The 27,536-nt window shown below is 47.4% G+C and overlaps 8 protein-coding genes across 8 annotated transcripts; 5 read left to right on the plus strand and 3 right to left on the minus strand.

Moving 5' to 3' along the window:
• Positions 1–3,075: 3,075 nt before the first annotated feature.
• On the plus strand, positions 3,076–4,134 carry BDW43DRAFT_290406 (uncharacterized protein). Its single transcript, XM_032043506.1, has one exon. It carries the CDS (start codon positions 3,269–3,271, stop codon positions 3,905–3,907), a length of 639 nt encoding a protein of 212 aa, XP_031895595.1. The 5' UTR covers positions 3,076–3,268; the 3' UTR covers positions 3,908–4,134.
• A 1,505-nt stretch (positions 4,135–5,639) lies between these two features.
• Positions 5,640–8,061, minus strand: BDW43DRAFT_322858 (Zn(II)2Cys6 transcription factor; the record flags this gene model as incomplete). The annotated part of the gene is made up of 3 exons (XM_032049636.1): positions 5,640–7,601; positions 7,662–7,862; positions 7,947–8,061. 3 exons carry the CDS (start codon positions 8,059–8,061, stop codon positions 5,866–5,868), a joined length of 2,052 nt encoding a protein of 683 aa, XP_031895596.1. The 3' UTR covers positions 5,640–5,865.
• Positions 8,062–10,368: 2,307 nt separating this feature from the next.
• Positions 10,369–11,069, plus strand: BDW43DRAFT_290410 (uncharacterized protein). The gene has a single exon (XM_032043507.1). The coding sequence runs from the start codon at positions 10,621–10,623 to the stop codon at positions 10,900–10,902; it is 282 nt and encodes a 93-aa protein (XP_031895597.1). The 5' UTR covers positions 10,369–10,620; the 3' UTR covers positions 10,903–11,069.
• Positions 11,070–11,242: 173 nt separating this feature from the next.
• On the plus strand, positions 11,243–15,109 carry BDW43DRAFT_290412 (uncharacterized protein). The gene is made up of 3 exons (XM_032043508.1): positions 11,243–11,806; positions 11,864–12,043; positions 12,102–15,109. Exons 1-3 carry the CDS (start codon positions 11,804–11,806, stop codon positions 14,742–14,744), a joined length of 2,826 nt encoding a protein of 941 aa, XP_031895598.1. The 5' UTR covers positions 11,243–11,803; the 3' UTR covers positions 14,745–15,109.
• A 601-nt stretch (positions 15,110–15,710) lies between these two features.
• Positions 15,711–17,802, plus strand: BDW43DRAFT_290418 (fungal specific transcription factor domain-containing protein). The gene is made up of 5 exons (XM_032043509.1): positions 15,711–15,733; positions 15,798–16,107; positions 16,157–17,165; positions 17,214–17,411; positions 17,483–17,802. Exons 2-5 carry the CDS (start codon positions 16,090–16,092, stop codon positions 17,734–17,736), a joined length of 1,479 nt encoding a protein of 492 aa, XP_031895599.1. The 5' UTR covers positions 15,711–15,733; positions 15,798–16,089; the 3' UTR covers positions 17,737–17,802.
• Positions 17,803–17,949: 147 nt separating this feature from the next.
• BDW43DRAFT_290419 (glycosyl hydrolase) lies at positions 17,950–19,722 on the minus strand. Its single transcript, XM_032043510.1, has one exon. It carries the CDS (start codon positions 19,528–19,530, stop codon positions 17,968–17,970), a length of 1,563 nt encoding a protein of 520 aa, XP_031895600.1. The 5' UTR covers positions 19,531–19,722; the 3' UTR covers positions 17,950–17,967.
• Positions 19,723–20,183: 461 nt separating this feature from the next.
• On the plus strand, positions 20,184–21,878 carry BDW43DRAFT_322866 (sugar porter family MFS transporter; the record flags this gene model as incomplete). Its single annotated transcript, XM_032049637.1, has 4 exons — positions 20,184–20,594; positions 20,652–21,401; positions 21,457–21,522; positions 21,585–21,878. 4 exons carry the CDS (start codon positions 20,184–20,186, stop codon positions 21,876–21,878), a joined length of 1,521 nt encoding a protein of 506 aa, XP_031895601.1.
• A 117-nt stretch (positions 21,879–21,995) lies between these two features.
• Positions 21,996–24,457, minus strand: BDW43DRAFT_211669 (autophagy protein 5). The gene is made up of 4 exons (XM_032039262.1): positions 24,206–24,457; positions 23,052–23,212; positions 22,547–22,991; positions 21,996–22,475 (listed from the first exon to the last, which is right to left on the minus strand). Exons 1-4 carry the CDS (start codon positions 24,303–24,305, stop codon positions 22,072–22,074), a joined length of 1,110 nt encoding a protein of 369 aa, XP_031895602.1. The 5' UTR covers positions 24,306–24,457; the 3' UTR covers positions 21,996–22,071.
• Between the last annotated feature and the right edge of the window lie 3,079 nt (positions 24,458–27,536).

Consider the following 27,536-nt stretch of genomic DNA (forward strand, 5'->3'; position numbering starts at 1 on the left):
GTTTGATTGCCATACCGAAGCTACAATCACGGACTCCGTTGACACCTGCGCCTGGCGCTAATTCTTTGTCCACCAAGTCCGCCTGGGTGCTATCTCGACTTTCACAACTAGATCATGACTAAGTGATGATTCCATTGCATCATCTGCTATCTGTAACGGTGATTGAAACGAAAAGGGGGGAATTGTTATGTATAGAAATGCGCCAGGGAAAAACAACCGCCGAATGACCTACCGGCCGAAACAGATGTGACCGAGCTGAAAGAGGCGCCGAACATAAATGTGTAGCGATAGTTAGGGTCTTTATTTAGAAATGGCGATCTAACAAGTGGCAGCAGATGAGGGTTGGAGAAGCTCCTAGGAAGCTTTCTAGTGTGGATGTATTGTACGATACCGTATTATACGGCAATACAGGACCATACTTTGAGATGGGATGTGATTAAGGTCCGGGGGCCAAAAAAAGACGAGCCGAGAAACAAGTGAAGCGCCGTGGTAGCTGCGAAAGACACAAATGCTTCTAAAATTATCATAGATCAACAACAATCCCGGCGAACGGCTGAGGAAAGGAAGAGGGGAACCAAGGACGTAAGGTGAAAGAGGACGGGATGAAAGGCACTTACCGAAGGTTTGTGCTGAAGTAGAATCAACCCCACGGCGCAAGACTGTATATCTAATCCAATGAGAAAGGAGACTACACCAAAAACTTAGTGCAGTTTGGCTACTAATGCAGGATATTCCCTAGATAAGAAATAGAAAAAAAAGTCGAGGGTTGATAGAGAGATGGATCCGTTCTTGCATGTCCTCTTTAGGAAACCTTCTGACGAATTGGATTGGCGCTCCTACTAAGGATGGAGGGGGTGGAAGGGCATTTGACCCTGTAAATGCAGATATGGACCAATTTAGCTTAGATTCTCTGATTGGCTTGATCAGCTTGACGCCGTTGTGGATTGTTTCGTTGAGCGCATGCTATTGTTATGCGTGGTCAAGTGCTCTGGATTCTCGTAGGTTGCTACCTGGTGTTGGGGTCTGGAAGAAGGTTGTTTCCGCTGGGGAATGCATAGACCTATACATGTTAACATTCCCTCAAGCGAAATTGAGAGCAATTGCTAAAATCCCAGCGTCATATATACATGGAGATATCGTGATAGATGCATAGAAAGTAGAGGTGATGTTGGAGATCCGAAAATAGAAGCATCGGATCTGCAACCTTAGCGCGGAGAGAGCTATTATTAGATTTAGTCGCTGTGAACCCCAACACCCCCAAACCCAGCCACGATTGGTCGGAGCACTTTTATTAGCACCTTTGGCCGCTCGAACTAAAACATGGTTGTCTTCTGAGACGGTGCATGATGCAAAATTATTGGTAGAATGATGAGATCGTTGATTTGGGAGCACCCCCCGCGCGTCAAACCCTGGACGAATAAATCAGTGTTATGCGTTAAGAAAGTGACTGGCGTTTCCGTTTATAGCTTCCTTGCTTGCATTTCCCCAGTATTCTGATTGATAGCGCTATCGCAGGGTTTATTATTAGAACTATGATATTGATGTAAGCCCTGGATACTTAGTAGATGGGCATATTGCTACCATGCAGAGGACTACCACACATGCCGCCGCAGTAGATAGCAGGTATACAGAAGACATAGTTACCAAATCCTATCGCAGCCTGAATCGAGGTCAAATTTGCCTTTCAATGTGTGAATTAGCTCTATCGCATATTGACCAAAGGCTCGATGACGCTGTTGTGATTCTACTAGCCCTCTGATATTTGCCCATTCTGGTTGGCATTGATATCCCTCTAGCAACAGGCGCCCTGTGTTACTCCGATGACTCGAGCATATTCGCGCTAAATGATATGCGCAAGAAAACCGCAGGTTGCCGAGCACCATGGGGGGAGGAGTACAAGGACCTCATTACTGAGGGCTTGGCAGGAAAATGCGAACTGATAACCAAACAATGTCCAGTAGATTGAACGACATTCATCGCGGTTCATACTCTACTATAACCTATTACGTTCGTCCGACACAACATGTCATAGCATAGAAATGTCGCCGTTGGTTGTCAGGTTGCTGAAGCGTCAATATAGCAGAATTCATCTTCATATCGCAACCACTCTTACTTACATGCAGGATAACATTATAGCTGAAACTATGGACCCCATAACGATACGTCCAATACGTCCTATGTGGCCTGATTGGACCACGAGCGCGACTGGCGAATTTGGTAATGAGCGACCTGGGTAGTATTCCGCAACCTAGAGCTCTTGAGGCTCTAGGTACCTATTAGGGTTACAGGATCACGTTTGGCATTATACTACCCCGTGTTTTAAACCCGCCAGAAAGTGCAGGAAACATCGTGGATTGTCGAACCGCGCGCTTTGCTTTGACGAACTACGCTTGACAAGCAGTGAGCGATTGAATCTTAATCAAGGCAAAATGTACATTAGAATAAGGGGTAATAAGATGAAACTTGATTCAAATTACGCGCGACAATGTTGAGGTATTGTTATCATGTATGTGCTTCTTAGTAGTACTGTCATTTAACGAAGCGCTGGGAAAATGTATAAGTATCTAGATAATTCTCAGATGTCAATCCTCCCACAGTCTCCTCTCCATAGAAAATCAACCTCCTCTTTTTACTATATATTCCTTTGAGTTCGCACCATTTCCTCTGTTCATAGAGTTGAGGGTATCAGCTGGACTGATCTTGACTTCTAGCCTTATAAGTGTGAATCTTCTCGGAAAGCCAAACAAAGCGACCGTTAACCCAGCATCACGCTGAGATAGACACGGGCTGTGCACTGCTCAAGGGTCAGGCTAACGGTTCCACTGGCTACTACTTTTCTTACTACTATCTTAATCTCTCCTGATCTAGGCTGTTGTAAGTGGATCGAATGTTACTATTTTGGACCTGCCTTCAACTAACCCTACTCAGTACTAGACAATATCATACGTATCAATACGGTCTGGTACCGTAATATGTATGTGTAATTTTCACTTCCTCAGTATACCCATGACTCTGACATTTATTTTATAGAGATCTCCATCACCTTGAGGCCTTCCATTCTACTCTTCAGTTCGGTTGCTGGTGGTTGATCTCTAATAGTTACTTAAGACTGCTTCCTCACCCTTCGGGACCTTAACCTGTTTCCTTATCCCAACCACACCATCTTCCTCTGGAGAACCTTGCCTTTTTGACCCAAGATCTGTCATCAACGAGCCCACCTGAGAATTCGTCTGGTGTCATACACTTATAAGATAATATTTAACCCAAGATGGCTCCAACAAAGCCAAGTCTCCATCCGTTAGCCACCCCTAAGACTATGAGTTTTCCTTCGGAACTCCGGGAGCGCACCTACACATGTCTCGATCCAGACAGGCCGGAAAAGGAGATCAAGAAAGAGGACGAGGAGGAGATCACCATTACCCCTCCGCCAGCATATACGGAATTCCTCAACACATTCAGTCCCATCTTCTCACGGCCCGCAACCTCTCGTGAGAACTTCTCCAAGTATATGCTTGACAGGCCTCGTCCTTCACCTACTTCCGCTCCCACCAGCTCTACTTCTCCTTCTTTCCCCAAAGAAAGTGCAAGGGTTCCTCCTCCATATACCGCCTCACGCTGCTTTGTACCATTACCTCCTAAGAGTCCGGATAACTCTCGCCGCTTGCCACTTCCCCCGCCTTACGTCTGTGCACCCATGACAGACTCCCCGCGCAGCGCGCATGCCCTTCAATCCCCCTTTACTCCATCTGACTATAGGCTGCGGATGTTCGACTCCCCCGTCAGTGACAATGGGGCATCATTTAGTGTTCGACATGTGGTAACAACAACCATTACCCTTAAGCGAGCCCCCCAGCTCGACCCCCCGCCTCAGGGAAAGCGGAGAAATGTTACACGTCGGAACACATAGTTCCTTGAGGAGCCATTGTGTATAGCTCATTTTAACTACGAATGGCAATCAAGATGCTTCATGAAATTTGGGTTTGGCCACCGATTACTGTTCACTGATATATCATACATCTCGTTATTTGTCTCACAAGGGTTGCTTTCATCTGTCGGTCAAGTTGTTTTACAAGTTTTGCATTGCTAGCACTGTGCAATATGGATAATTCCTTAAAATTTAAGTTTCAAAACTGGCTGGAGTTACTATGTACTACTGTACGGTGGGAGGAGAGTTGAGAATTCCGGTATATTGTATTTAGCCTTGGCGAAATGAATAAATGGTATGACGTGCACCTCTAGTATAAAATTGTCTATCCGGGTAGGGAATCCTTATATCGGCCAACTCGAGCGCGGCCCCTTAGTTCATGATACAGTTCTACATAGATGGATCGATAGCCAATGTCAGAATCTACACGCTTACTAGTCGATTGCACGAGAAATTGATCGATCTAGCAAGGAGTACAGGCTCGGACCGCCATGGCCCCCAAAATACACTTGTTAGACGCATCCGAACTCCTGAAGGATCCCATCCTTTCCACGTGTCGCTCAGCTACGATCCTCCAACCAATACTGCAGAATAAGTAACCAACAGTCCAACAGGAAAATGCCCACGGAAGCTAATTGAACAGGATTTGAAGCCTCAGCCGCTTAGTTGCTTGTCGGAATCTTTGGTTTGTTTCGTTGTTTGGTCCTGGTTGCTTTTCTGCGGGTTCCGTTTTCGTACTCCCAAAGGTCTGTAGGCTAGTCCAGCCCATCCATTGGTTCATCATATCGTACTAGTAGTCCTATGGTTGTTGGTAGAAAGGATCGGTGAGCAGCGGTAGTTTTGTTTGGTGACATTCTTACGCATCTTACGGAGGACTTTTGCTGTTGCAGAATAAGCCCCAGCGGAAAGATACAGAAATAAAACAAGTGTCACCGAGTAAAAAAATCATCGGAGAAGCGGTAAGTAGGCGTGTTACACTGAGGTCTATACATATACGAGACTATATATGTTCGGACTCGTCCCTCCTCCCCAGGGCCCAAGGTATTCAACGCCCAGAGATCCAGAACCCGATTCTGATTGCAGAAGCTCTTGTAGCTGTTACTTAGGGCCTCAAAAATAAATACGGGGGCAAGCGCCAGGTTTCATCTTCTGTGGATTTGAAACACTAGGATATTCTATTTTTGGGACATAACAGGAATGAAATGAAGGATATTTATAGGTTGACGAAAGAGGTATGTGAATTCTGTTGGCCTGAAGGGGTCCTTAACTACTGCTAGGTCCCATCTCTGCTTAAGAAACTGTTGAATTAACGAGGTGCTTTAACAAGAGCTACAATTATCTACTCGAGTCGAATGACCTTTCTGCAAGAAAGGTTAAAGAAAGGAACAAAAAAGTTGCATTCAATGAATTATCAACAACAATAAACAGCAGACAGCAGACAGAAAATGGCAATATGGTTATGGTCAATGGCAGACTGTGTCAGGTGTAATGAGTGGACACGATGATATCAAGCGTGAACAAGGGTAAGAAGCGAAAAAAGGGGGAAAGAGGCTTTCAATACCAGCAGGAAGTTCAAACAGTGCACAAACCAATAACTTTAAAGAGTGACTGAATGATCAAAGAAAACAGGCAAATGGACACAGAAAGCCGAAATACAGCAGAAAGCAATAGGGAAGGGCTGGGGAGTTGAATGAGAGACTGAATCAAAAAACGAAGAAGAATCAACAATACTGGCTGGAATATCAAATTATGAAAAGATCCTCTTCAAACCTGCACCACCAAGTCCGGAGTCCACCTCGAAATTGTCGCTGCCACCTCTATCATCAAGTACGTGCTGATATGGACCGTAAAGACACATCGCATTGCGTGTTTGCACAAGTGTCCTCCACCAGATTGGAGTCGATTTTCCAGATACTGGGTGCTTTGGCAAGGAGGCTACATCACATTAACAAAAAGTTCCAGTTGTTGCGTTTCATGACATCGCGCCAATGGATCTGTCGTCCCACGGGTGGCGGCGGTGATTGCTCAGGCTTTTGTGACGAGTCTTCCAGCCGCCAGGTAATGATAACACCACTGGTATTAGAAGGCACCTCGGGGTCGTGGGGAGCATCGTCATCTCCAATTGATGGCACCGGTCCTCCAGATTCTCGCCAGACCTCCTTCAAGACACGGTACATCCGGCCGAAACTACCAAGCTCTCCCAAATACCCGAGAGCAGCAATTCTCTCGGTCAGAACTTTCCGAAAGTTACTGGATGGCGCCGCGGATGCTCCCGCGATGAACAAGGGCCAGACGAGACAGCGGTCAAAGCCACTGGAACCTGCAGGTATGTACTTGAGTATTTCTATCATAGTCGCTAACCAGATGGTAATGGCAGGGTCATTGTAATCGACCGATGGAAGCAGGCTATAAAGATAAAGACGAGCCGAAATACGGTACAAGGAGGTGATGATCTTGGTCAGCTTTTCCGGGATGACGACCCCGGAAGATGTGAAAGGCACCTCAAGTCTGGGATCAGCTGGCTCCGTCCAGTCGATCTGGCCCGTCAACGCTGAGACGTGGCTTAGTACAGTCATGTCATCTATAAGCCCATCTACCCTTAAGGACTCTAGGCATGCAATCTCTGAGATCAGGTACATAACACGGTCATCACAACCCATCAGTTGCTGTAGGCCAGACGTATGGCCACCGAGATGCTTCGCCCGGTAGGTGTGAGAGAAGTGCGGTGTCGACCCCGCCATGGTAGCCGCAATAATATCAATCCATGCGATGAGGGTGACGTTGAACTGACTGGGTGCATAGTTGAGATTCTTAACTAGGTGTGCAACTCCTTGAAAATGGGAAGTCCATGGAACATCGGGCAGATAATCATCTGGCGTACCAAGGGAGCAATGGAAGAGTATAAATGCAAGTGTTGCATCGATCACCTGCATATAGCCACTCCTTTTGCTGAGAAGGCGACAGAGGTGAGAAATTGCATCATAACGATGTTGCATAATGTCATGATCCATCTGGTCATCCATGCCTAGGCTACTCTTGAGGTGGATTGCGCCGAAACTGAGGCAACAATGGAAGTACGCGCGATTATTCTGCATAAGACCGAAAATTTCCCTGATCCGGGCAGGGCCCACCTGATGAGCGTCCACGATGGGGAATATCAACATCATCATATTGTCAAGAAAGTTTTCGAGAAGATGGCGATCCTTTTCATCCACAGGCATCATCATCTGCAGGTATGTGGAGAGAGACTGGTTTGAGTATGCAGGGCCTCCCTGAGAATCAATTAAGTTGAAGGGCTGCATTGGGCTGTACGTGTTCGCGAAGCAGTCGGTACTGGCCAATGGTGCAGTTGGCATCTGAGGCTGTGCTAGACTCATAGCGCTGAAGTCCGACAACCCTAGGTTACTCTGCAGAGGATTATTGTTTAAGAACATCTGTTGGCCGACTCCAAAATTGATGTCATACGGAATGACAGGCGTCGTAAGATGTACTGGTGGTGCAGGCCTCGGCTCTATTGCTTGCCCGATAAGTGCTCCTGGAATGGCTGCTAATTCTCGAGATAATCCATTCTGAGCTGGGGTCGCGAAAGGATTTGGCTCTGGAAGTACTGAGCGACTGGGGTCGAATTCCGATGCTGGGCTTTCTTCGCATAGAGTCTTGATTTTATCGATATACTCTGGAGACAAAGACCGCGTTGGTCAAAGGTAAGCATTGGAGTCACTGGTTTTTGACATACCTTGCAAGCATCCATTTTTCTCCATGACCTTCGTCTGCCGGATCCTACCTTTGATCCTTTCCCTCTGACCGCGTTTTTTCTCGTTTGTGGCCCACCACTGAGGTGGTCTGTACTCGCATTTCAGAGCGTGAGTTGAACACGAGTCGCAAATTGGACGGATTTCATCGCATTTCTTCCTTCTCAGTCGGCACGTAAAGCAGCCTATGTATACGCAGGATTAGCAGGTCCCTTACAAAGAGACAGTTGCGATTGGGGCAACATTGTCTGGGAATTCAACGTCTATACCTGATCGTGATCTGTGGTGAGCCTTCGGTCCAGCTCTGCCCGTGCTCTCTTTAGCATTCGTCGAGTCCAATGCAGCCTTTTTCTTTCGATTGGAGGCCCGCGCTGAGCTCGACATCTTTGTGGTGCCGACCGGAAAACTTGGGACAGGATGGTAAACAGTTGGCACAGTTGACTTAAGAGTTGACGACGATAGGAAGCTTTGAAACCATCTAAGATAGTTGTACGGGCCACAGCTTTCTTGACTGCCTGTGTTGGGAAGTAAAAGAGATAGAGAATAGTGATCTCTGCCGTTGAATGAAGCGAAGATGGCACAGAGAACAAAGGGACAGGTTGAAGCAGGATGGCCAGGGCTTTTATGAAGCCATCTGGCCTTGGTATCCTGAGTTATGTTGGATCCAACGACTAGTCCTCAAGCAAGGTGTATACCCCTCGTGCTTCTATTTTTTTTCAAACCAGGGGTTATCCGAACGAGGATATTGTTTCAAGTTTTACTAGAACAATCGAACCTCGAGTGGAGATTGACGCCGAGCAACGAGCGAGATTTGCCATCGTGCACTCGGATAGGCTGGAGGCCCTCTGTCGGGATGCCTGGTGGTGGTTAGAAGTGTTGGTTAACATGGTTCCTGGAGTTGTGAGGTTGATCACCCACATCGCTATGTTAGCCGCGGACTAAACCAGATAGGAGCCAGGATCACACTGGGCGGACGGCTAATGTTCCTGCAAGGGTCTGAAGGCTGTCTAATTTAAAGGTGGTCGCTAAGAACCCTGATTGGTGGTTTAATGGCAATTACCCTAGATTTTCGGATTTTAGATCATCTTGACTCGTGCAACGTATCGAGCTCCAAAATTCATCGCTGAACTTGGACCTTTACATCCGCAATACTCAAAATATGCCCCTTACTTGTTCCTTTCCTCTATATCATCTTTTTACACTTTCCTGGTATTTTTCTGATTTTCCCCCGATTTTTCCTGCGAGTAGAATACCATGCTGAGGCCCTGATTTCCTTAGTCGCCATTGAAATTTGGGTTCAGATAAGAGCAGAGATAATCTGACAGTTGCCCAAGATGTCCAATGACAAGAGCCGGAAAGATAGAGTGGGTCTCGGCCCGTGCAGCAACGGGGCGGATCGGCGACGCTTGGACGTGATAACGTGCATACGGCAAGCCTTAATTAGCAACACTTTTACCGCCAATACTACAGGATATGGCAATTATCGGCGTCTAATCAGGCCTCTTCATTCGTTCAGATCAGTTTAAGTATGTTTATATTTAGCTAAATGACTACTTTAGCGTCAATATCCTATTATTAACTCCCGAAGTTGTCATAATTAGCAACCCTGAACTACTGGGATGCGGGGTATATCCTAAGGCTTGCATAGTTCGCTACCGCCGACAACATTCAACAAAAGCCAATAGTTAAGCCTGGAACTGCTCTGCGCAGGGTAAAAGAAGATGGATGCCGAATTGGGACCAATTACTCTATTCTCCTTTTTGTTCGACTTACTGAATATAGATGATCAAGCACTCTATCGGTTTCCACCGTTGCCCTACCTGCGGTATCACCAACATCGCTAAGATCTCACTGCTGCATCTTTAATTCTAAAAAAAGTAGTTCTCCATAGTTTGATACTTAGATATAGAACATCTTAAAATCTTTTAATAGAATATTTTAGCAATGCAATTCCGAGATCCTATTCATAGGCATACTTGGCATACTTGGTATACTACGAGATACACTAAACTACCAACAATCTTAAATTAGTATACACGATATGCAGCTTCTAACCGTAAGGCTGCGCAACAACGAAGCGCTGCACATTGCATAACGAGGTCTATAATTGACTTTGTTGTTGCTATTCATATCATTTGCGATTCTGAGTACTACGCCGTACTCGCTTTTTGATACCGACGGCTTTACCTGGAGGTCTCAAAAAAACTCATCTAACGTCATCACCAGTTCGAAGAAACCTTTTTCCACGTATAAGATATATTATGCTAGAAAAGTGATTATAGAGCCAATAACAGTGCAAGGTACCCGCAGTTGACCTGTGCTAAGAGCTGTCGTCCCATACTAAGATATGTAGCGCAATGTGACGGTCACAATCACACAGTTCCCCGCTTCCTGCAGCATCACCTGACCTCGCCGTCCCCTCATTCTATCTCTTTCAGCATTCTCTCTGTCAGGTTTCTTCCGAATCAATCTATGTTCGACGAGCCTTTCGGTTAGATATTTATGAATACTCTTTGGATCTTTGCTACTTCCTAACATGCTGGTCATGTGCAACTTAGTAACAACGAGATGTAGTTCAATGTAGATCACATAACATCGGTAACCCACGGACGTTGGACTTGTCCATGATCTAAGAACGGAAGAACAGGAGTGGTAGTTAGTATACAAAAGGTTATTTAATATATTTCTAACGATTATAACGTTAATCCCTGTTCTCTATGTTATTATGGTCAGATCCAACGGCTCACGATAGGTACATGGGCTCATGCAATGCAGCCAGTTCACATGTCACGGTACAGTAGCTCTGCACTTCTGGACTAACAGAAGAAAGGAATGAAAAGAATCTAAGGCTGAACTCCAAGACCATAAGCACGGCTAATTTTCGATACCCAAGAGCAATTGACGAGATAATGGGCTGCCATGATATAAAAGGTTGTAAGATAGATGCTGGGAAGGAAAAAAAAAGGGAAAGACACAGCGAGGGAGACTAGTCGACATTGCATAAGTCCCCAACAAATAAATCACGAGGCGGTTGGTGGGAGAAGACCATCATCCTTTGTTACCGCAGTGAATTCCGCTCTCCGAAAGGGTGGGATCACCGGTCTATATAGAACGGTCGAGGGAAGCGCCATGGGACGTTATTTCCGGTTATTTGTGGCCGATTATGAGCTCACAGAAAATAGACTGATATCGGGTTGGTTGGCTAGGACGTTCTCAAGGGATTGAGGCCAAATTTAGAATATCTAGCAGACCGCATTCAATTGTATAGGGGAAATGACTCGTATTAACTTTTCTGTGATCTCTTCTCCGCACCGTCACTGAGAGCTATCAGAAGAGCGATTGGACGAAGAAGGAAGGAAGCGAAACGATCCGTGAGAGTCGGCGGCTATGCGTTGCGTTCAATTGCTCAAGCGGTACAATATTTAGAATAGATGAAGGAATCTAGGCGCTAACCCGCTCCGCCAGTCACAGGCCACCATACCCTGTTGGCCGCCAACTCCACCATCTCGGCGCGTGGAGGAACCACAAACTTTCTCTCCTCGACCTCTCCCAGCCCTCCATGAGTTATTTCGGTCCTCCCCATCGACGGTAACTTTCCCTCGGCGGCAATTTATTGGTCAGGAACAATGTCGTTCTCTGCGTTGGGGTCCAACCTACTGCAAGTTGATCACTTCTAATCACCTCTCATCCAAGTTTCTCTGCAGCTCCCAGCCACTTACTATGATTTCTTTGTGAAGACAATGCTACTACGTTTCACTATCCCTGCATGCCACGGACTTAGTCCTCCATGCAATAGGGAGTGATTCGATCATTCAGCCCAACCTCGTTTCTGTGCTACCGTTTCACCGCTCCCCCTTTCCCCTCGTCGGGTTCATTACCCACTATACTTATACTCGGAGCAGCCCAACTCTCCAAATCCCCCCGTCCTCTTTCTTTTGCCGTTCCCTCATTGCGTTTTATGTGTCACTGTGTGATACCTGGTCACCTTCCTTTTGTTTCCTCTCTTTCCTTGTAATTGTTATGAGGTGCTACACCATCTCACAGAGTTATTGACTAACTCTCGATTTGATTGCTGCTTCTGATAAACTCAGTTTTGAATCTTGCACGGGCCAGCATAGAAGACACTATGGTAAGTTAGCACCCTATAATAATTGATCCGTGAGGTTCTAATTTCAACCTGGTGCAGGAGTCTTTGCGCAGTCGACGTAAGGCAGCGCCTGCGTCGCTCGACGTAAAGAGCACTACGCAATTTTATCCAGCCTGGACTGTCGTGAAAAAGCGTCAATCGGAGTCGACCAATTTTGCCGACACCGACTTTGAATATGGATCCTCAGACGAAGAGTCTCCACGCATGAGCATGGGTTCAGTAGGTTCACCTCAACCATTTTTAAACAAGGCTTGGAGTTGTTGATTGGCTTGATTAGTTTGGTCGTGATAGTAGTTCTTCTCTTTCTACGCCAGAGCTACCAACCCCGGACCATGCCCCGAAAGCGCCCTTTAGCTTTGAGCTTGACAGGAAGATCGAGGGACCTTCTGGACCTCATCTATTTCGATCTTCTATTGCTTCTTATGGGTCTGTACCGTCAACTGCCGAGATTGATGTTTACTTCGAGAGATCGCCAGTTCAGTCTCAGCTCGCCCAGACCCCATATTCTGGGACTCAATTTTCCGAAACCCGAAGTACTCAATCCCAGTTCGCCCCTACAGCAACACCAAGTGGACGATCACAATTCTCGGAGGCCCTAAGCACAAGATACCAATATTCTGAGCCCCCAAGCGGTCGGTCTCAATTCTCTGCCTCTGAGAGCACAGCCTCTGGGGCACAGTTCTCGGAGACCCAAAGTTCTAGAGACCAGTATTCTGAGCCCCCAAGCGGTCGATCTCAGTTCTCGGAGACTCAGAGCACCAGATACCAGTATTCTGAGCTTCCAAGTGCCCAAACTTATTTTTCGGAGATGTCAGGCATCCAGTCTAAGTTCTCCGCTGCTCAGACTCCTAGTTCAAGGATTCTGTTTTCTGAACCTCCAAGCGCTCGATCATTCTACTCGGAGACGTCGAGTACCCGGCCCCAGTTCTCTGCTGCTCAGACGCCTAGTTCAAAGAGTCAGTTTTCTGAGCCTCCAAGTGCTCGGTCTCAACTCTCTGAGATAAGGAGTACTCGCTCCCAGTTCTCCGAGACCCCAGGCTCCAAGTCCCAGTTTTCTGAGAATGAGGTATCAATGAATAGGTTCCAATACTCTCCACACACCTCTAAAGCTTTTGTAACCGTGCATCCAGACGTTTCGCAGGTGGAGGAGAGTGAGATCCGAGGCTGGATGCCTAACCAGGTAGCACACTGGATGTACATTGCTGGTTATGACGACAACGTTATCGACAAGTTCATCATCAACGACATCACTGGCTCTGTTTTGCTGAGTCTCCAAATCGATGACCTCAAGGAGCTCGGGATAAAATCGTTTGGGAAACGCCATCAACTGATGACTTCAATTGACCATTTACGCCAAACTATGCGAAGGTCACCAGACCTTGAAATACCTGTTGATCACAGGCGCTCGTATGCGATGTCTGTATCTCCGACGGGAGAAGTGCTTTCCAGGGATGTCATTAGCGCAGATGGCAGTCGGCAGGTCGTGGCGGGGGAATCTGTCTCCATTGTCGGTATCGAGCAGGTTCTTCCTAAACCTCATAACTGCTCCAAGGGAGAAAATTGCCCCAAGTATAGGAGACGCCAGCGTCAGCTAGAGAAAATCGCTGCAGAATTTCCTGACGCTGTTCTTCTGCCAGGGAGCTCAGTGTTAACCGGGAATCCTGGGAACCCAGAAACGGCACAGAACTTACTACGTCCCAAATCAGATGCCGAGCCCTCAGTTGTCGCTTCCTCGGACATTTTTGGGCCAGCCCAAGGAACTCCCAAGCTCTGCCAAGAAGCGCTGGATGAATTACAGAGAGTCGATCCACAGGAAAGTATTCGACACTTCCTTAATTATCAGCATGTGGATTCGTGTGACGATCTTGAACCAGAACTAGAGCTAGCACCCGCGGTCACTCAGCTGGTAAAAACCGTACCTGAGCAGACGCCTCCGACTTCCCACACGAACAATATGGCTGCGAATCTTCGTAACCTCCCGAAGTTGAAAATTCCTACGGATTATGACTCGGATGAGCTTACAACAGCTGTTACGACCAACCGAACAATTACCCCATCCGTGGCAACTCAAGCCTACGGTTCTCCGACTGTAATCCAACAGTACGGTCCGTTTAGTTCTATGAGACCTACGGACACTTATCGCCAGGGCACACCCTTTTCCGAGATGGATGCCCCGATCACCGCTATCCCGGATGACCCTGTTGGCCGGGATGTCTCTCAATCGGTTCCACCAGATATGCGCTACGGGAATCGTATGCAAATTCGCCGCCAGGAGAATGGTCCGCGCGGCGCTTTCTTACGCCCTCAACCTAGCCCGCCACTTCGTCGCGCCTATCTAGGACGGCCTCTTACTCCTATTGAGGACCCTGAGGACCTGAAGAAGCGAAGTCCTCGTATAGGATTCCACAACCACAGTTCCTCGAACACGTCTCTCGCCTCGGACCCAGATGTGACCAGGAGTGGATATATGAAGAAGCGGAAGCAGACCCGTTTCCTTCGCCACGAATGGCAAGATGCACATTTTACATTGCGTGGGACCAACCTGGCCATGCACAAGGATGAGCTCGCTGCCATTCGCAATTCCAAAGCACTAGACATGATCGACGTTGATGATTATGCTGTTGCCTGCTCTTCACTGGCCACTAGTTCTAAATTGACAGCCGCGTTCAAACGCTCTGTTCTACGCAGTGGGAACCATGCTAGTAAAGATGACACAGCCTTCGCCTTTTCCCTTATACCTTCAACAAAGGAGAATGAGAAAAAGGCGTTGTTTGGGAACAGCAATGTCAAGAGCCACCATTTCGCGGTCAAGACCCGAGACGAACGCATTGATTGGATGCGAGAGTTGATGCTTGCCAAAGCCCTCAGAAAGGGTAAAGAAGGCGGCGCCGCGATGCAAATCAATGGAAATTTTATTTAGACTCATTTTTTTCATTTTTCATAAGCCCTTGGTCTTGTATCTTTCCTCTTCTTCCATCCACGCCCGTTTCAGATTGTTGTCAGACATGATCAAATTGACCTACATGTATTTCTAACCATATCCCATATGTGGCTTTTATGTCTTCACTTTTTGCTTCATGATGTTTCGGCATCGCATATTGTTTAGGATTTCCTTTGTCACGACTGCATGAACATGATTCAGATATATTGTTGCAGGACGGCCAAGTCATATACCCGAAATACCCTTCCTCTGGCCTTTGAGTTCTTCTTTTGTCGGTCTTTCATATATATACAATGCTAGTCAGGTAGTCTAGGCTACAATTTGGATGTTTAACATGATATGAACCATATATTCCTCGTGAAAAGGAGGTAGTCTATAGTAGAGTAAGGTGTGAAGCTAAGCTGCTGGCAAGATGGTGCAGACTGTCCAATGATAGAGAGATCAGACGCCTAACGTGTGGCGGCGGTGGAGGTAGGTAAAGGGTACTCTGTACTCCGTACAATTACTAGTAATTAGTAAACCTTTCCGCCTTAAATTACAGATTTACTTATCGACGTGCCAAGAAATAGGCCCTTCTGCCGAGATTTGCCGCCTTTCCACTCTCCACTCCATCCAATGTGTACAGTACATCACATGCTCTCTAGTGCATACTGGTCTCAAAATCCGGTTCAGCGGCCCTGAGTGGTTCCCGTTGCATAGCTCCGTCGTAAACTATGGATAAATAATCAAGGAGCCATGCCGTGTGCTGGGTGCATTTGTTACAATGGCATCATCTACTAGTTCTGATGTGACAGCGAACAGACAGCCCACCAAAATCACGCGCCCTCGAAGGGCCATTCGGCCATGTGACTTGTGCCGTGTACGCAAGTCGCGATGTGTTATTCCACCAGGGCTTTCATGCTGTATGGTCTGTGAGGCTCGTCAAACAGCCTGTACTTTTAACCAGAAACCGCCACCTCGGCCTTCACGTGCGCACTCCGGCAGGAACCGTGATTTTCCACAGCAATCTGATGAAACGATCGCGCGTTCAAGACAGGTATATCGTAGCCTGGCTCCTAGTACGAAAGGAAGTCAAGCAGCCTCGGCCCAGTCAAGGGTGGGCAATGCCAGCCCCGCCGTTGACCAGTCTCCCGCTTCCTCGTCTACATCCAGTTCTCAAAGTCCCCTAGAACCGGAGAATTTGGCGGAAGGGCATGAAACCGGAGTAGAGATCTCTCGGGCTGTACCTCCTACGGATGCTTTCCAAAGGGATGGAGAAGATAACGATGGCTCGCTGGGTCTTGCGAGGTCGAAATTTGCAGAATTGTACGGGCTTACGAGCGACATGGAGCCCATACTCATGGTAAGATCAGTCCAACTGCCCCTATAATAGGCCATTAACAATAGCTCAGCGACATCGGCCGTATGAGTCTCAGTCACATGAGTTTCGTCTTGAGACCCATAGTATTCGGCGCGTGCTGCAGGAAGACATGGGCATACAGTACCCAGTAACATTTCACATTGTAAGAGACGACAAGGCAATTGGCTACCAGAACCATGTTGAACAAGATATGATTGAGCGTTGTGTTGCACCGTACGGTTCCAGTCTCATTGATCTCTTTTGGAGAATAGTCCACCCATGCTATCCTATCTTAAACAAGGGAAAATTCATGGAGCGATATTCAATATCCTACCGTGAGATTGAAGCGTCGATCTTAGGGGCAATATATCTCATTTCTTTGAACTGGTGGACTTATGACCGCGAGCTTAACAACAAACCAGCACCGAATGAAACATTACTCAGAGAAAGAGTTATTCAAGCAATTCAAAACAGCTACCACAGGCCTAAGCTATCGTCGATCGAGGCTACTTTACTCTTGGTGCAGTGTAAGCCTGAGGATGCTTTGAACCCGGATCACACGTGGACCTGGGGATATACTAGCCAAGCACTGTCAATCGGTGAAGCACTAGGATTGCATTTGGATGCAAGCTCTTGGGAGATTCCTGAATGGGAGCGTGGGTTACGCAAGAGACTCTCTTGGGCAATGTACATGCAAGATAAATGGACTGCATTGATGCATGGACGGCCCAGCCATATCCATGATGACAATTGGGGAGTCAAAGACATTGATGATAGCGATCTCTACGATGTTGATGATAACATGAATCCCAAAAACGACGAAGTCCCCATGAATGATATTCAGACGGGGAGAAGAGGATTCGTGGAAATGATCACACTTTCTAAATCTCTCAGCAAGATATTAACTGAATTCTTTTCTCTGCGCGCTAGTAAGTCACAGGACACTGTTGAGCTTTACCACAGGGCGATTCCAATTCTCGAAAAACTACACATTTGGCGTGTGAATATTCCCCATTCACTGCTAATGGACAGGCAGATCCCTCGGCGGCTTTGTGCGAATGGTTTGTTATATTGTCCTGATGCAACGTTTCAGAGTTAACAAGTGGCAGGCTCCCTTCACCTGTCCTACCACAGTCTTATCCTGACACTTTTGCGAAGGATTATTCGATCTATCGCACTTGTGTCTATTTGTTCTAATATTACTGTCCTCAATGATACTCGTAAATTAGCCAGTGACGCCGTCGAAGCTGCAATGGTTTTCGTCCGCACTTTACGACCGGATCATTTAGAAGCTTTCTGGTTCTTCTGTACGTTTTTATCTATAACCCATGGTTCCTTATGCGAGTGCCCTCCTCACTAATGTATTCTTTACATTAAGCATCGGGATTCAGCTTCTCTTTAGTTGGGTCTTTTGTCACACTGCTTCTGGTGACGTCCCGCTCAGAAGCTGAGAAGAACCACTGGAGAGAACGCCTCAATAATTACCTATGGACCCTCCGTATTATGGGTAAAGGCAGCGAGCCCATGCGATATGCAGTTAATCGCCTTGAAGGAGCAATCCTGCGAGGAATGGAACATGCTTTGGCTGTGCGGATTGTACCAGAACTCCTAGAAAATATTCCAAATGAATAATAATATGAGACTCTCATGACGACATTTTTTTCAGCCTTACAGCTACATATCATAATAATAGGCGCGGCCTAGTGCATGTATGTCATATACTCATGTATGACTCTCATGTGACTTTATTTCAGCATCCGTCTTTGGTGTTCTGATTTGTTCTATTTCTTTCTTCTTTTTCTCCCCTCGTTTCCCCGCGGTACTTGGTATCTTATGAATTGATTTGAAAAGATGAGAATCATGTTATGGTGATAAAATACTACTAACAACTGAGAAAAATGAAGTGAAAATGACCTCGCCGTCATCTACAAACAGCCCGTATCTCAGGTTTCCTCCTTTAGCACCGTGGCGATTCGGCTGAAAACGATAACTGATCGCTCTCCCACCCACAAAAACTTCTAGAGTATCTCCTACCATGAGAAATTTGACAGGTTCGTTTTGTTCGATAGAAACATTATCATGCCGGACTAGCTCATGGCCATCAACCTCTTGGGGGGGAAGGTACAGCCTGTACTGATCACTCCAATGCTCATCCTGTGAAGGAGGGCAGAGGGATAGTGATATGGTAAAGATTGGTCGTCCCGACCCTGTTTGTGTAGGACTGAAACGCAGCCAATAGCCGGAAAGATCATAATCGACATGGAATAGAACACCAAAGGATGCTACATCACTCGAGGAGAATTTGAACGACATGAGAGTCGGCAACCCGTTATCTGCTGAGGAAGGGTACAGAAAGTGCTTCTTGACTGCCCCATGAGAGTTTAACTTGACGTATGAACGCTGAAAAACCGGTTCTGTACGAAAGAACTCTGACAGGATTTCCTCGACTGGCTCAATCCTGAGAGATCCATCAGCAGTAGCGGACACTTGTCGCGGGTACGCCATATCCCCTCCCCACGTCCACTTCTGGTCCGAGTCGCAACGATCGGCTATCCGACCGAAATACACGCGCTTTGACGGATCCCCGGCCTTGGGACAGGACCTTGTTGCGTACCATCTTCTCCCATCCCAACGCCCGGAAGAACCATCTTTAGGCTTCCGGAAGGGACCATACAGAGAATCGGACATCCGGTACACAGTCCCAGCGTGAGGAGAAGAAAGTCGCGAGTAGACGAGGTACCATTTACCATTAGGAAGTGAGAAGAGCTCTGGGCATTCAGGGCGGAATACGTCATTTGGAGCAAAGAACGGCTCTGGTTCCAAGTTCCAGGTACTCAAGTTTGTCGATTTCAACAATGCAAGACATCCTCTGGTCCAATAAGGACCGTGGGACAGGCGTGTAGCCACCAGCATCCAGTACTGCTGCTCGTACTCATTGAAAAGGACATATGGATCACGGAAGTCACCATCATCAAATGAGGCAAGGTTTTCCGTTGAATCAGTACTGATAGAGATCGGCTCCTGGAACTTTACAAATGATGACCCCTCCATATCAGAGGACGCTGCATGGATGATCACTTGCTTGCCATCCTGGGACAGGTTATATGCTGTATAGAAAATATGCATATTCCCATCAGGCCCAATCACTGCCGAGCCGGTCCAAGAACCGCTGGCATCATGATTTACAGATTCATTGTCCACAGCAATGGCTGGGGAGTTATCTCGGCTCCATCGAACCAGGTTCTTGGAGCGGAGATGTGACCAGTAGGAACGACGTCTCTCTGGTCGATGAACAGGGTAAGGCGGCGACGTCAAATGGAAGAGATGATAAGTGTCATTGACAAGGATGGGGGTCACGTCAGCAGATCCTTGGTTTTGGGTGGGCTGTCGAGATGACAACGGCGATAATGCCGAGAACGACACCATGTTGAAACTGAGGTGTTTTGCAGAAATTTGAGGGAAGTTGACTTGGATGGGAGCAAAAGGTAGGGAGAGCAACCTTTTAAATCATGCGGAAGCCGTTAGTATCTTTGCGGATGCAACCTGCAATTCGAATCACACACGTTATACATTCCAGGCGTCTGCATCTTTGCCGCCGGCTCGGCCGTTTTCCGGTACGATGTGCCAGAGATGCCGCCTTGGCACCCAGTTCAGCCAATCGGCATCGATCATCGACGGGTGCTGTGCGGCCCGTGCCCCATGGGGAGAGCACGATGAGAATTATATTGTCAGTTCGCAACGGCGGTTTTTCGAGTTAAAAGAAATGCGAAGTAGCGCTCTTTCCGTATAGAAATCCATCCACTGTTTTATGGTCAGTTTACGGATCTCGTGTCGTGACAACTCATGCCAAAACTTCTCATACGTGCCGTCGGCATTTTGTCACGGTCTAAACATTAACCTGCAGCTTTAGTACGACATAACCAACGTAAGTTACATTAATACATAGTATGTGCTAAAATAGTTGAATCCTACTTTTATGCGGATTTTTCGTTTTCTTTTCTCTTCTGATACTACAGGTTATGCTTTGTTTCAAAAGTTCGCTGGCCAGCTCTGAAGAAGACTGCTTACCGTCATGACTCATGTGTGCCATCAAACACCTTTATGCCCGGCTTTTTGGTGCCTTTGCCGCACTAGGCGCATGTCTCTACGGCTATGATGGTGTATACTTTACTGGTGTATCTGCTATGGATGCCTTCATCGAACACTTTGGTGAAATGCAGTCCGATGGGTCGTATGCCATTGCAGCATCAAGTCTTTCTCTCATGACCTCCGTCATCAACATCGGAGAATTGGTGGGCTCTCTGAGTGCAGCGCCACTCAATGACGTTGTTGGTCGCAAAGGAGTGTTTTTTGTTGCATCAATAATGGTCGTGGTGGGTGTGATCTTACAATTGGCAACAGATCACAAACATTCTATGATTATCGGAGGCCGGATCTTGCTGGGATATGGTGTAGGGAACTTCTCAGCAACATCCCCTCTATACATTGGAGTGAGCTGGCTCTACCATTATTCGAGTAGAATCAATCGTTACTAATGAACATTGCAGGAAATTGCCCCTACTCGAATCCGTGGCCCGTTACTCATGTGCTGGCAGCTGGTTTTGTCGGTCTCCCAGATTGTTGCCGCTGCCATCAACCGCGGTACACAAGGAATAGATAGCACAGTGGCCTACCGTGTTCCGATGGGCGTACAGCTGATCTTCCCATTGATCGTTCTTACTTTCCTCTGGTGGATACCAGAGTCTCCACGCTGGTTGCTACGTAAAAATAAAGTCGAAGCAGCCAGAAATTCGTTGCAGAGCGTCAATCGCGATGATAAAACTTACGTTGCAGATGATGACCTGGCTAATTTACAGCGGGATGTATATAATGAAAAACAACTTGCAGAAGACTCATCCTGGTTGGACTTGATTCTGGATCCCATTGAGCGACGCAAGACCATTTATTCCGCAGGAGCACTCATCGCACAACAAGTGAATGGCATTCAGTGGTTTTACTACTTTGGCACAGTCTTCTCCAAAGCCATTGGACTCTCCGATCCTTTTCTAATGACGCTAATCGTGTTCATTATCCAAGTTGTTGTCGTATTGTGCGCCGTGTTCTGCGCCAACAAACTACCTAGACGCCCTCTCCTGCTCATCACCACGGGCATTATGGGTGTTTCTATCTTCATAGTAGGATGCTTGGGGATTCCAGGCGGAGAAGTATCTCACACATTTGGTAAGGTGATCATCAGCTTCGTTATCATCGAAATCACAGCATTCAATTTCGCCTGGGGCCCTTTGGGCTGGACAATCGTAAGCACTCACACATATTCAGTTTTCTACGAGTTTATTTTACTGACTGCACCAGGCCTCCGAAATGGCCGTTGGCCGCAATAGAAACAAGATCTACGCCGTTGCCGTAGCGCGCTTTTGGGTAAGGCTCACCACTCCCATAGTCTCCATGAATCGCCAAACACTAACAGAACAAAATCACAGGTAACCGTCTGGGCAATCGTCTTCACTCTCCCTTACCTATACTACTCTGCCAACCTCGGCCCTAAGACCGGCTTCGTATACACTGGCCTTTGCGTGATCACCTTTGTGTATGTTTACTTCTGCGTCGGCGAGGTCACGAGCCGCTCTATGGAGGAGATCAACTGGTTCTTTATCAATGGGATCCCGGCGCGGAAGTGGCGAGATCAGCCTTTTCCTGTCATTGGGGCACCGTCCGAGGGGAGCCTAGAGGCGAACGAGAAGAATGGCGTGAAAGTGGGTGTCGAGGGTCCATGAATGTGGCTTTAATATATATTTCGCGGGGATCAGGAGGCGTATGATACAGAGATGAACTAATACAATGGTTGCGTAGTATATATAAATAGCATGATAGTTTTCAATTCGATCGCTCTTTGGAAACCAAATCCGCTACATCACAGTTCATAGCGCATAGTCCCCAACGGAGGATTTGATATAACCATCCAGCCCATCACCCCATCATTCGTACAACAATGTACAACCAACCGTCTCCATACGCCGAACTCCTGACCACCTCTTCAACCGGTGCTGACATAGGCACGGCGGCACCATGCAGCACGGGCTTCGCTAACACGGGCGTCCTCCGACTGGGAAACAAGTTTGGGAGTAGCGCATGCAAGGCCGTGCCTATCGTCTGCGTTTGCACAGTGATATTACTCCGTGAAAGGGTTAATTGGCTAGCAGCCACGCTGGAGGGCGGAATCGACGGCGGAATCGGGGATTGAACTACTTTGAGAGAGGGGGAGCCGGAGTCCGGAGGGAGAGGGAGGAAGATGCGAATTGGGACATTACGGAAAGGCTGGTTGAGAGGGGGGAGAAGGATATTAGAAACTCGCTGGAAGGAGGGGAGGTCCACTGCGTTTGTTAGGAATATTGTACCGCCAATATACTTTATAAAAGTGGCAGGGGCTGAGGAAAAATTATACCGTCTTGAACAGACTTCCATAACCCGGACGAATCCTCCTTCGAAAGACTCATGATACCCTTTGCGGTCCCGTTTCGCAGGAAATCCGCTTCCTTGACGCTGTTTATGAATGCGTCGTTCATGACCATCCCGTCCGCGTCCAGCCGGACAAGTTCTTCATCCGGCCAGTTACTAAAGTGCACCGTGAGGCACCATGGTAATGGGCTGTCTGGGCTATCGATGTCCCAGCCTGCGTCGTCCGGCACGGTTGCCCCCTTAGATGCCGGGTCAGCGCCCGCGTAGAGATCATATAGCAGGCCGACGGGAAGATGCCATTTGAGAGGCACACCTTCGATGGAGAACCATCCCTCATGGGCCTGGGAATTAGGGTTTATCAGAGAGGGTGAGAAGAAGGCTCTCAGTCTGGGCAGTAGCGATGGAAGATATGAGATTCGGGGATAAGAGATCTAGGCGGGATTAACATTGGCCGACGAGGTATCACGGTGGTCATGGAGGGCGGAGAATACAAGATACGGGTCTGTCTGATCATATATCCGACTTTCTGATGGAGCAAGTCTAATCTGTAAGGGTAACCTGCCGTCCCATACGGCTTTTTGAATACTGTTGAGCGTTGCTTGCGTTTCCATCTTGTCAGCTTGTTTCGATGGTAGAAGTTTAAGCTTCTTTTCTACTACGCGAGGTTAGCATGTTGCCCGATACATATACAGCATGGGCATGGATACCACAATTTAGTCCCTTGATTATAAGGATTAACTGCGACCTCTAACTACACGTTACAGCTGAGACTTCGAGATGTTGTCGCTTCCCCACTATCAGTTCACCATGGTTAAGGGATCACTTCCACAGACGCGTTGCACACTGCCTATGTTAAAGAAATGAATCGCACAGGGGGTATATTCCAAAGCTTTCAGTCTAACAGATAGTGAGTGTTCAGAAGTGAAGTTCATAGAGAAATGCATGAGAAGTTCAGCTCAAAACGTTTGGAGACGGAAGGCTTCCCAATCGGGATGGCACGTGATTCATGCCTGAGGCGACTGTTGGACAATAAGTACCGGAACTTGGGTCCAGCCATATCACAATCTCGCACCATTAATTGGTAATGATAGTATACCGGAGGATTCATTCTTCTATCACCGATTGACTCAGTTGGCCACTTTTCCTTCTTTCGCCGCAAAGATACGTTAGATTCCTCGTATAGAACCCCTGTTCAGCTCGTACACCTAGCGGTTCTCTTCAAAGGTCCTTAAATAGCATAAGGAGATCGACGAATACGAACTACAATGTTTCAGTTGCAGGTCACAATCTCCCGTTGGCCTTGGTATAATCGAGCTAACCAGTACTAACGTCTACCATGATCGGGCCACGCTTCAGTGGCTTGCCATGAACCCTTTATCGTTTCGTTTCTCATACAATATCCTTTCTTGCTTCCCTTTTACTTGGCTAGCTCATTTTAAATACGTTTATCACTGCGGAATGCTTGAAAAGCAGGGGCCTGGAATCATCGGGGCGCCAGCTAGTCACAGCTCGATCTCTAAACAACGATCTAATAGCGGGGTTTTATTCTGTTCATTTTCACCTCGGGAGTAAATCAAGATTTAGTATAAACGAGGGGTAATGAGGAACTGGAGGGATTGACAATGTTTCCATAGAGTATACGTACTAGTACGCTGACCACAGTCAGATGGCTCGTCAACTCTATTCCCCAACTGGGGCCGGTCCTCGGACGTTGTAGGAGAATACGGCTGGTGTCTAGAGATCATAACTCCTCGCCCTAGATTATTGTGTCACTGTCAAGTATCTTCACATATTCCCTGCTGGTACATCGCTGGCCTAAGCAGTACCACTTTCACCAATTTGCGTATCCTGTTGAAAACCAGCCAGTGCTTACACTCAGATGGGTAGCCATGACGTATAACACTGCTGCTTCTGTCCTGATTTGAGTGATTCTGAATCAAGGTGGCGCAAACGCAAGCTCATCTGTTGACCGGATGATCGTCATCAGACCCATCGTGGTTGCCTTCGCGTTTGCCTTACAGATTATCCTTCGTTTGTCCTGGCGGTGCATCAGTGAAAAAGATCAACACTAATGCAATTTTCTCGTCTTGTAGCATCAGAGCAGTTCGCTCGCGTTGTAAGAACATTAGGCCGATTGCTAGGGCCCAATAAGCTGAAACATCGGGACTTTTCGCAGCGTATCTGGCGGGTACCAGCATTTCCTGTTTCGACGAAATACAGGCCACTATCATCCCTACCAGATAACAAAAGGATGTTTTTCATACATATCTCAAGTTGATTGAAGTGTACTCCCATGATGAACGAAATCTTCACAAGAGCTGCGGGAAACTGAGAACAAGAGCTATCAATCTCTGATTTTGCCTCCCTTGCATGGGTGATTTCCGACGGGATCATTGCGGGCACATTGGATTCCCTATACCAATTATTGAATTGTTTAAATGGGACGTTATATGACATTTATAATCTGTCATTCCCCTGAAGTTCGGAAGATTACCGGGATATCGCTGATTCAACTCCGGTTCGCCCCTTTATCGTTCAATAAGGAGTAACGGCTGTAATCCCACTCTTCCACATGTATATCCCGATAGATTGGTGCCAAGTTCCGATCAGACACGGTTGCTCTGTTCTCGACCGGGTGAAAGGGAAAAGAGGGTAGAAAACATGCATTCAAGAGCCATGGAGCTCGTCTTACCTCAGAGAAGCAATCGTGACTTAGGCGGTAACAGCGGGTGTCAAATAAATGTGCCACATCTGCTGCATTCCGCATCAGCAGCTCTAGACTTCCGCCAAAGTCACTGTCACGCTATACAGGGCCAATCCTATCATTTGATATGGTAACACACGATGAGATTGGCTACTTGATTGCATCCCTAGCTTTGGCGACAAGACTTGTCCGACCTCGGCTAGTGGTATTCAAGAGATGTTTCTCATGGTCAGTGTACCATCATTGGTCTCGGATGGGTGGACACCTTAACGAAGAGATCAAGGAACTTGTAGCGTCAGCGGCCAAAATCGGTGGCGTAGACCCGCTGGGACCATGAGTGTGACACGTGGGGAGGATTCCACCATTGGGCATGGCTGTAATTGAGCATGAGAAACGGGTCATGAGAGACTATAGACGCTCTAGTCGAGAGGGGGTGATTATTTGAAGGTGATTTCAACCTCTTCGAGTCTCAACAAGTACTGACTACATTCTTTATCCCTTCAATATCTGCTAGTCAAGACAGGCAGATGATTCCAATAGAGAACCGGTCTGTTATCTCCGCGCAATATAGAGCTAGGAGCGTTGCATACCAGACTAGATCATCTAGAGCCGGGTCATGAGATCGCCTTCAGATATGCATTAGCGCAAGATAAACAATCTGATCAGAAAATCGAAAATCCGAAAAATCGAAGGAGAAATGTACGTAAGCCTAGGCCGATGAAGTAGGACGCACTAATCTAATAGGGTGCTGGCGCTATCCAGCAAACATCATCATGTAGGCAGAGATTAGAGCGAAGCGTTTTCCGCACGGTCCAGTATGGCCGATATGCAGATGAGCACAAAACTTGAAGCCTTCTGAGCCTGGACTGCAACACTATCCTCGGTCATTCTCCGGTCATTCTCGCACTTTGCGTTGACTAGCCCTTTTCAAATTTTTTTTTCTTCTTTTTGCTTTTTTCCTCGATGAGTAGCTTCAGCTGCCTGCGTCTGCTGACCGGACACCAGAATTTTCGACGCTTGGCAGGAGTAATTTTATTAACGGTCCTTGGTCAATATGTCGAACGATTGAAGATACGAATGATTGATGAGACATGGATCACTACCAACCTGGTGAGCGATCATAAACATGTCTCTAGCAGGGCAATGAGTTGTCGGCAATTGCCGATTGTCAATTAGTTTCCTTCCATATGAAGTGATCGCCAAAAAGAGGCCTCATCAGCTGCTGTCGTCACCTTGTTGCCGCCCCTTGGCGTCAGGCTGAACCAAACATCTAGTAAATGTTTCAGCTTTCCTGCCCTGCACAGCCATAGGCATTCACCTTGACGTCTTTTTGGGACAGGGGTCGAGAACACGGGACAGCGTGCGCCCGCAACGGGAGGGGTTGAAGAGAGAGGGGAGGGGGGAAAAGAAAAAGGAGCTTAATTCTCCGGAATCCAGTAAGCTGTTTCATATCGAATCGCTTCTTTCACTTAGGGAAGATCAGCGGCCTGTATGGGAACAGTGCATTCCCCTTCGGTTGCGGCCGCCAGATTCTCCCCATCGGTGCAATAAAACGGCAGTAACTATGAACGGACATATTTTGTGACAGCGGAGCTGACTGTTTATCCCTTGCTTCCGTGAATCAAGTTTAATCTCGAAATTCTTGCAGCCGCCATAACTCGGCTCGGTTCGAGATGCCTTGCTCTTGAGTTTTTGGCCAGGGATACCACGCGGGATAGCGTGCTTGGTTGACATGAAACCAGAGCGATTAAAGGTAAAGGAAATTGGCACCTTAATTTCTTTGAGTTTGCTGCAGTGAGATCTATCAGATCCGGGAGCTGGGTCCAATAGCGGCGAGGCACAGGCACTCCTTTAGACCCAATATCAGCACATAACAAAGCGAACGCTCATGCAGGGTTGCAGATCGGGTTCCTGGTCAGTGCCTTGCGGGACTCCAATTGCAGGCAACACCAACTCATGCTGAATTGGAGTAGATAAGGTTGTTGGGTTGTCCGCAGCTCGGGCCAAGTGCGTGCCTTGCATGTTGAAAAGCGGGACCATGCACGCCCGTGTCGATAACAATTAAAATAATTGATATCATTAACAAGGGACCCCTAACATATCCGACCAATTCAGACTCATAAGCGAGCTATTTATTTTGGGAAACAATGTGCCCTGAGCGCGTCCTTCCTTCGCCGAAGCAGAAGTACCCTGAGGCTGAACACTGCCACGAACCTCTCCATCGGGTGCACAGGCGCTGGAAGACGACGTGGTGTTCCCCTTTCCCTCCCCC

Source organism: Aspergillus alliaceus (genome assembly GCF_009176365.1).
Source record: "Aspergillus alliaceus strain CBS 536.65 unplaced genomic scaffold BDW43scaffold_61, whole genome shotgun sequence".
Classification (NCBI taxonomy): Eukaryota; Fungi; Ascomycota; class Eurotiomycetes; order Eurotiales; family Aspergillaceae; genus Aspergillus; species Aspergillus alliaceus.

Coding starts and splice junctions, on each gene's coding strand:
- BDW43DRAFT_211669 (XM_032039262.1), bottom strand. CDS start 24,305: ATGATCTCTAGACACCAGCCGTATTCTCCTACAACGTCCGAGGACCGG. Junction 22,992..23,051: donor ATCAGACAGACCCGTATCTT/GTATTCTCCGCC, acceptor AATCCCGCCTAG/ATCTCTTATCCCCGAATCTC. Junction 22,476..22,546: donor ATGGAAGTCTGTTCAAGACG/GTATAATTTTTC, acceptor TAACAAACGCAG/TGGACCTCCCCTCCTTCCAG.
- BDW43DRAFT_290418 (XM_032043509.1), top strand. Junction 17,166..17,213: donor TCGGCGGCTTTGTGCGAATG/GTTTGTTATATT, acceptor AACAAGTGGCAG/GCTCCCTTCACCTGTCCTAC. Junction 17,412..17,482: donor AGAAGCTTTCTGGTTCTTCT/GTACGTTTTTAT, acceptor CTTTACATTAAG/CATCGGGATTCAGCTTCTCT.
- BDW43DRAFT_290410 (XM_032043507.1), top strand. CDS start 10,621: ATGCTGGGAAGGAAAAAAAAAGGGAAAGACACAGCGAGGGAGACTAGT.
- BDW43DRAFT_290406 (XM_032043506.1), top strand. CDS start 3,269: ATGGCTCCAACAAAGCCAAGTCTCCATCCGTTAGCCACCCCTAAGACT.
- BDW43DRAFT_290419 (XM_032043510.1), bottom strand. CDS start 19,530: ATGGTGTCGTTCTCGGCATTATCGCCGTTGTCATCTCGACAGCCCACC.
- BDW43DRAFT_290412 (XM_032043508.1), top strand. Junction 12,044..12,101: donor CACGCATGAGCATGGGTTCA/GTAGGTTCACCT, acceptor TGGCTTGATTAG/TTTGGTCGTGATAGTAGTTC.